General features: G+C 38.5%; 1 protein-coding gene across 1 annotated transcript; it reads left to right on the plus strand.

Annotated features, from left to right (window-relative positions):
• Positions 1-6,286: 6,286 nt before the first annotated feature.
• On the plus strand, positions 6,287-8,901 carry LOC101956197 (taste receptor type 2 member 4). Its single transcript, XM_005332460.5, has one exon. It carries the CDS (start codon positions 6,939-6,941, stop codon positions 7,836-7,838), a length of 900 nt encoding a protein of 299 aa, XP_005332517.2. The 5' UTR covers positions 6,287-6,938; the 3' UTR covers positions 7,839-8,901.

The following is an 8,901-nucleotide window of genomic DNA, read 5'->3' on the forward strand; positions in this document are numbered from 1 at the left end:
CATGTAAAATTCATTTTTGAGCAAATTCAGGTAGGATATATGGTATTTCTGAATGTGTATTTCTAGCACTAATATGGCTTTCAAGTTCAGAGTGTTGTGACTAAGAATGTGGGCCTGAAAGGAAGACAGACTGGGTTCAATTCCTGGCTCTTGCCCTTAAGAACTGAATGACCATGGGGAAATTTCTTAACCTCTAGTTTACTTTCCTCCTTTGTACAAAGGAAATAGAAGTAGTATTTTTAGATGGGTTTGATGGAAGGAATGGATGAGTTAACACATGAATGATGATTACAGTTTTACATGGAGTAACACTGAAAAAACATTGTTGTTTTGAGAAAGATGGTATATTTTGACCTAGCATGAAGGATCATCACATGACTTGACATTTAGTCATGTAACCAGAAATTAATCTTAGGGCTGCTCTGGGATATGTACATTTATTCCTAAAAATACAGGAATAAAATGTTTTTTGTCTGTATAGTTGGTTTTTATTTATCTATTATTAATTATATTGTTATTTGCAGTTTTGGGGGCTTAACCCAGGACCTTGAACATTAGGCAAGTGAAGTGCTTTGCCAGCGGTCTGTATTCAATACCCTGCATAGTTGACTTTTAAATTGACACTTGCTTCTTGAAGCTGCCAGTAAAATTCCCAACTCTGACCCATCCCACAGTTCCCTATTTAGAAAGATGTGTCTGCTAACAACTAAAAATGATAAAAGATTAACTTATAATTCAGTAACATAAAAGGAATTCTAAAACTGGTATTTCCCTCAAGCCCATAATTCAGTAATTAAACAAAGTCTTCTTATTTTCAGCATGGAGGAGTTCATTGTGGAATTCTATGCTGCCCTGCTTGGAGGGCATCTGTTTTGTCTGCTCTGACCTCATGCTCAGCCTCAACTCCTCTAAAACTTCTCCTGAGCTCCTTTCTACTTTTGTAACTTTGACAACTTTCTTGCCTAGCTCTGGCCTTATTGTTCTTTAGCTGATACTGAGGTCTTGATTCTTCATTAAGGGCTGAGATGTTAGGATTTTCCTTTCTTACTTAACATCTCACTAGAGGTTTTGGCTTAGCTGTTTGCTAACTGACTGCTTTTCATTTCACTGACTGTAGTACTATGAATAGTGGTGCAGAATTCCTAGGAGAGTCTGGTGTGGTAAAACATTGGTTCCCTTAGGGCATCTGTACCCCATCCCACTTCAAATTCCCTCTTTCAGAAAAATTTGGAGGTGACTCCTGGAAACTATGAGAGTGTATTTTGTGATTTGAGCCATGTGTGGACTGTGATTACTCAAAGGTGGGGTAGGAGTAGGGGCTAGGGTCTGGTTGAAGGGTAAGCTTATGAAGAAAGGAGTGTCGCCTACTGCAAGAGGCTCAGTGATGGGAAGTCTGGCTATTTTGGACAGGGCTTGGTCTTCTAATTCCCTCAGAGGAAATGCCTGAACTGTAAGTTCTTCAGTGAGTCCCAGGAAGTACAGTTTTAGAAACCTTGGAAAATGACATCTTTTTGTTTTGTTTTGTTTTGTTTTGCTTTCAAGTAATTGTCTTTCTTTGCTAACTCCCTTAAAATTCTTAAATCTTGGTCCTTTATGCCAAAGGTCCAGGACATGGCTTTTCTCTTCTATGGTCAGACACCGTGAATCAAATTATGGAATATTAATTATATCTATATTTGAAGCCCAATTACATGCCAGAGTTGGTTCCCAATGCCCATGTCCCCTCCAAAACACATCTATTCTTTTGTGTATTTTGGAGCTTTAACACAGGAATCAAAATCAATTAATGAGAGAGCTCATGAGACCTTTTAGTTTTCCATCAGGATCCTCACAGGTGAGCTTCATCCTTAACTCCATTTTGTGGCAGCCATGAAAATATGCTAGTCAGATCGCTGCTGTGGACATCATAACTGGCTTATATCTCCAGCTGCTGAGACTTGGCACTGTGAGGCTGTGCTTCCTGTGAGTTTCTTCCAGTGTGTGACAGAGCACCATGCAGTATCAAGTCAGGTCTGTTTTGTTGAAACAGACTCCTCCACAGCCAATTCTGGCCTATTCACTGTCCATCAGTTTTCTTGAAACTGCTACAGTTTAGGACTCCTCCTCTACCCAATTGTTTCTTCCACCCTCCTTTTTTTTTTTTGTGTGTGTATTTTCACAGATGCCATACCTTCATTATTGTCTGAATATTCTACTTTCCTCCCTCGACTTCCTCCCATGTTGAGTATCATGTATGTTTAGTCTTTTTACATTCTCTGCTATTGGAAGACCTGAGTCAATACCCTCACCTATTTAAATAAGCTCTTTTTTAAAAACTGTTAGTGCAGATCACTCAAATATTCAGGAAAAGACTTTGGGTGTGTATATGTCTCTTTCTTCTCTCTCTCTCTCTCTCTCTCTCTCTCTCTCTCTCTCTCTCTCTCTCTCTCTCTCTCTCTCTCTTTGTATATGTGTGTCAGAGAGATTGTGGGTATACTCTGGAAACCAACCCAGATTTTCCCTCCTTGGCATCTTCAGTGTCTATTTGATCACCAGTCAGATCCATTTGGTATTTATCAGCATTTCTTCCAAATGTCACCTCATCTCCACTTCTAGTTTTGTTAACCTATCAGAGTGACTGCAACAGGATTCTGACTAGTTTCCTGACTCCAACTCCACCTGCTTCTAGCAAAGCATTCCTACATTACTTGGGTTTCGTTTTTCATACAATGAAAATACCATTATAGTGCTCCTTTCCTGAGCTCTATAGTGACTCTCCGTTGCTCTGGGTAAATCCAAATTCCTTGACCTGTAATGTAAAGCCATTTGTCATTTGTCCCCTATTTTCCTTCTTAGTTTCATCTGCTTCTAGTTCCCAAATATGCCATAATCTCTTGTTGCTATAGTTTTGTGTAAGCTGTTCTCTTTGCTTAGAATTTTCTTTCTCTCATCAGCTAGTTTCTCTTCTTCACATCTTTATTCCTCCAAGACAGTTTCTCTGACTCTCAAAGATGAGGTCAAACACATACTCTGTATGTTTCCCAGAATGTTTGCATGCCTCTGATCACATTACTATACTAATATATACTATTTATTATTACTATACTAATATATACTAATTATTCCCCAAATCTGTGTCTGCTATAGCATAGCTTCTGGGTGATACATGTTTCCACTTTCATCTCTGACCACTTCTCTTCCTCTCTTTGAACCTCTGTACTCTTCTATTTCGTTAACCTGTTGCACTTTTTGTCACCTCTAAGTCTGTATGTAGGGTTCTCTGTCATCCTTCTCCCTAACCACCCTGTGCTCTTGCTTGGATAACATCTCTTTTCATCCTTAATTTACATGTTTCCTGACCCCCCCTCTCCCAAATCTGGATTAAATGTGCCTCCTGAACACTGTCATTGCATTCTTTGATGTTCCGTCTTGTACCACCCTAAGCATTGATCTCTAATATTCTGTGTCTCCTCTCATTATTCTGTATGTTATCTGAAGTCAGGATGTGTAGGTTGCTATTTCTCCCCTGATTCTCTAGCACCTAACAGTGCCTCACTAACAACAGTTTGTTGCATGCAAGAATCAATGAGAGTCAGTCTAAAGAAATAAAAGAGCTTAGTCTCAGAAAGACCTTCCATCTTAGCCATTGATTGACTGATACATAAAGTAGATATTTACTTTCTGGGTTCTTCATTTTTCTCATTGGTAAGTAGGGATATCCATATATTTCTCCTAGGACTGTTTTAAGTGTTAACTAACATTTAAGATGCCTTGTGCATTGATGGAGACAGTTGGCACTTAATAACGCCCCCCCCCCATGAAGTGGAGGATTCCTTCTTTCTTCCTGTACTCTTTTTTTGTTTGGTCCTTGGGAATCAACCTAGGTGGGCATTCACCATTAAGACAGATCCCCAGCCCTTTCATTTTATATTTTGTCTTGAGATAGGGTCTGACAAGACTTAAGGCATCATTAAGTTGCTGAGCCTAACTTTGAACTCCACTATCCTTATTCCTCAGCCTTGGGAGTATCAGTGATTATAGGCACATGCCAGGGTGCCTGGCTCCATGTAGTACTCTTTTGAAAAAAATTTGAAACTGTAATTCTAGTTGTTCAGGACTGATCTCAGAGACATCACGAAATGAGCTAAGTCATTCTTTTGCTTTGACTGTTTCCCCAGCTTTCCCTACAGGTCTAAAAAGCAGAAGATCTGTATCCATGACTGCAGTGCCCACCATGCTCTAGTAAACAGTCAGACTTCAAGACCCGCAGGTTCATGTGTATCAGCCTATTCTTACCAACAAAGCAATGTCAGGTCTTTCTCTTTTGCAAAGTTCTTGGTCCAGGCTGCAGAGTAAGGTGCAAAGAGGAGAGATCCACATCAGGGTGAAGGTGTGATCTGCCCTGAATAGAAACTTCATGTCCCAAAGGAGCCAATTTCTTTTGTAATAATTTTGTAGACATGGCTTCCAGCATCCAGTTAAGGGACATGCACATGAGGAGTCACCACATTCAGGGTGGCCCAAAGTATGTAGTCTCCATAAGATATTTATTGTTCACATTTAGTTCCTTCAAACCAAGGTGTAATTTTCCAATCAGAAGACTTGGGGTGTGTGTGTGTAAACAATGTAGTTGATGATCTTATCTCTATTAGATTGACAAGGAAAACAGACATGTCAAGTTTAATCGAAAGTCAAAATCTTGTGCAATGAAAGAGTTTTGCTAACACTTTTCCTATACTGATCCTTTGAGAAATAACTTCTGACAGAATCCTCTCACTCACTGATCACACTAGTCAACCTGATCAAATCTTTATTATAATATCTCCTCCTATAGAAAGCTATTTTATTTATCACACTCTGGATGGGGTCTGTTAAAAACTAATAGCGGGTTTTTCATTTTTTTGGAATATGGTTTTCTTATATCTTAAGCTATATACTTTGTTCTGTTTCAGTGTGTTATTTGAATATGTTATATTTCAATTATTTTAATGCAGTCATATATTTTGGGTAATGAAGTAGAGATCTATGCTATAATTTCCCCTTGAATCGTGGCCTTGCTTCTTACTCACTAGTTTTACCTGTTTCGCTGATGTGGGTATACCTCTGTCAGTGCCCATTAATTTTGTATAAAAAGCTTCTGCAAGCACCTAGGCTCCACCTCAGGGAATATCTTATAGGATTGCCTTCCTGTCACATCATATCTTGGCTCCTTCTGCTTGTCCATTCCTATTTGTGTTTGGCAATAGGACTTTGTGCTTCACCTTGATGCAAATTTGGTAAGTTATATTTGGTCACATCCCGGATTGCACTGTAGTTTGAAATAAAAACAAACAAACAAAAAATTATAGAGTAGAATAGAGATGCCATATTCTTGCAGTACTCATCTGAGGTTCTCCATAACATCATTTGCCCTTTCATATCTAAGCAGTGACAAAGTAATCAGGCAAATAGTGTTTGATCCACAAAATGTCAACTAGTACTGTATATCTCATTCATTGTCAGTTGAATGCATACAGGGAGATAGCCATATATGATCTAAGTATAGATGCAGATTTTTAAAGGAAACAAATGAAAAGCCTGACTTTTTTCTTACACAAAAATAAGAACACAGCAATTGATAGTGGCAATAATTTGTATATGTAGCAATAAGGAAATGCAAAATAATTATCATGGAAAGATGGGAATAAGAATGATTGTCTCTGCTGGGCGCCGTGGCGCATGCCTATAATTTCAGTGGCTCGTGAGGCTGAGGATCCTGAGTTCAAAGAGAGCCTCAGCAACTTAGGCTATAAGCAACTCAGTGAGACCTTGTCTATAAATGAAATGCAAAATAGGGCTGGGGATGTGGCTCAGTGGTTGAGTGCACCTGAGTTCAATTCCCAACACCAAAAAAAAAAAAAAAAAAGAAAGAAAGAAAGAAAGAAAGACTGTCTTAAAGAGGATCAGATTCTAGAACTTAATTTATTATACAACAGTAAATCACTGTATGTATTAAGGGATAAAGCAGCAATAAAAGAATAAAATCATGGCATTTTCAGGAAATGGATGTCATTGGAGAAGATAATGCTAAGTGAAGTACGCCACTCTCCCAAAACACAAACCCTGAATGTTTTCTCTGATATAAGGAAGCTGACTCATAGTGGGGTAGGGAGGGGGAATAGTGGGGTAGCATGGGAGGAATAGATGAATTCTAGATAGGGCAGAGGGGTGGGAGGGAAAGGGAGGGGGCAGAGGCTTAGCAAGGATGGTGGAATGTGATAGACGTCATCATCCAAAGTACATGTATGAGACATGAATTGGTGTCATCATACATTATATACAACCAGAGAAATGAAAAATTGTGCTATACACATGTAATAAGAATTGTAATGCATTACACTGTCATTTATTTATTTTTTAATCAATAAAAAAGGATTGGCACTGGAAAAATTTGAATGACAGTTGGAGAAAATAGCTACAGCATCCACAGATTATAGGGGAGAGAGAAGTTGAATTGAGGTAAGTCAGGGATATGTGGTTGGAAGGTGCTGAGTAGCAGGGAGGCATTAGAATTTCCACCATCATCTGTGGTTTCTATGAAGAAAACCTATGGTGTGAAACACTGACAGAAATAATGCTGGACTAGGTCTCTCTGATTGGATTTGAAGACCTTGAAGTCTGTTCTGATTCCACCCCTGGCCTTGCTTTGGAGGAAAGGACTTCCAGGTCTACCTAGGCTTGTTTTAATTGGGTGTTTCTAAGGAAAAAAGTATAGGAATGAAGAAATAGTAATGCAATCCTTAGAAAATTTGCATCTCAGTAAAAGCAGTTGGCTATTAAACTACAAATGGCTCATTTGCTGAGCTGTGGAAAAAAAAGGAAACATCTCCCTGTTTGGATACTGGTATCTACCTACACATTTCAGTATTTCTCCTGCCTCAGCATCAGTACTATAACTGCTGAATTCTCAATGAGTAAAGATGCTTGAGGCATTTTATTTTTCTGCTGTTATTGCCTCACTTATTTTTTATTTTGTAGGAATCATTATGAATCTGTTTATTGCAGTGGTCATTTACAGGACTTGGGTCAAAAGCCACAGAATCTCCTCTTCTGATAAGATCCTCTTCAGCTTGGGCTTCACCAGATTTTTTATGCTTGCATTGTTTCTCCTGAGCATTTTGTACATCATCTCTTCAAATGCTGAAAGGTCAGTCTCCTATTACACATATTTTATGTTATGTTGGAGGTTTTTAGACTCTATCAGTCTCTGGTTTGTGACCTTGCTCAACAGCTTGTACTGTGTAAAGATAACTAACTTCCAACACTCAGTGTTTCTCCTGCTGAAACGGAATCTCTCCCCAAAGATGACCAGACTGCTGCTGGCCTGTGTGCTGATATCTGCCTTCACCACTCTTCTGTATGTTGTGCTCAGACAGATGTCACGTTTTCCTGAATTTGTGACTGGGAGAAATGGCACCTTATTTGACCTCAATGAGGGAATCTTGTCATTGGTGGCCTCTTTGCTTTTGAGCTCATTGCTCCAGTTTATCCTTAATGTGACTTCTGCTTCGTTGTTAATACATTCTCTAAGGAGACATATACAGAAGATGAAGAAAAACTCCACTGGCTTTTGGAACCCCCAGACTGAAGCTCATGTCCGTGCTATGAAACTGATGATCTATTTCCTCATTCTCTACATTCCATACTCAGTGTCTACCCTGCTGGGTTATCTCCCATCTTATGTGAGGTTGGGTTTGGGAGTCAAAGCCACTTGTATGATTATTTCTGCTCTTTACCCTCCAGGTCATTCTTGTCTCCTCATTCTCACACATTCTAAACTGAAAACCAAAGCAAAGAAGATTCTTTGTTTCAACAAATAGTGGAATTTCAGCTGTAATCATTGGCTGGAGTTACATATGGGTTGGGACCAAGATTTTCTGTTAGCAGTTTTCTTATTGGTTTGGAGAAGTTATATTTATGTCTGTGATTCTGACATCCTATGTCTTTGGGTGCCTGTATATCAATTAATTTTGCATTTTGTTTTTGCCAATATTTTAAAATGACGGAAATTCTTAAGGAACTTGTTTGAAGCATTACTTATGATGTATTTTTCATGATTTTTACATTTTTGGTAATGATAATCACCCACTGGTTATTGAAGTATGATGGAAAGTTACCCCAAATTAAGAAACATATTCTGGTACATATGATGATTTTTTTTGTTATTGTTTAATTGAAGAGTCCTGAGAGAGAGTACAGCAGTATATGAGTAGTCATTGAGAGCCAGTAGACAGGCTTTAGATATAGTAAGGTGGAACAACAACAACAAAAAATTCAATGAAAGTAAATTACTGGGTGAGACAGAGAAAAGTCCTCACACTTGCTGGGTGACAGTAACCACTAGTACTACCAAGAAACCCTAGCACTGAATTTCTAGGTTGTATATGGAAAGAAGGAAAAAAGGAATTTGATAGGTGGAGGGAAGTGATTAGTATTAAAGAATTCAAATCCAGAATAGTTTTAAGGATCTCAAGTCTAGAGAGCTAACTTTCTTGGTTAAAAGCAAGTTCAGATGGTGAAATCAACACCATGTGAGTGCTAATTTACAAAATACTGTACCTCACCTTGCAATATGGAATTTGGTGGAAAGCTAAGAGGAACCATTAGATTGGTATCGGAAATGCCTGACTCTGGGGGGATTTATTTCAGTAGTATATGCATTTGTACAGAGCACAGTTCTTCTGTAGGAGAGCACTCTTCCTGGGCTTGGGACAGCTGGACTGTGGCTCCACAGGAACAAAGATATGAACACAGGATATTGACAAGTTTTGAAATGGGAATTGAGAATTAATTATATAGTTAAAAAATAAGCTTCTTATGACTCATTTATAAAATGCTGATGTAATATTTACATATTTCAAAATAAATAAATCTTCAAATTTC

Source organism: Ictidomys tridecemlineatus, chromosome 2 (assembly GCF_052094955.1).
Source record: "Ictidomys tridecemlineatus isolate mIctTri1 chromosome 2, mIctTri1.hap1, whole genome shotgun sequence".
In the NCBI taxonomy this organism is placed as follows: domain Eukaryota; kingdom Metazoa; phylum Chordata; class Mammalia; order Rodentia; family Sciuridae; genus Ictidomys; species Ictidomys tridecemlineatus.

Coding starts and splice junctions, on each gene's coding strand:
- LOC101956197 (XM_005332460.5), top strand. CDS start 6,939: ATGCTTGAGGCATTTTATTTTTCTGCTGTTATTGCCTCACTTATTTTT.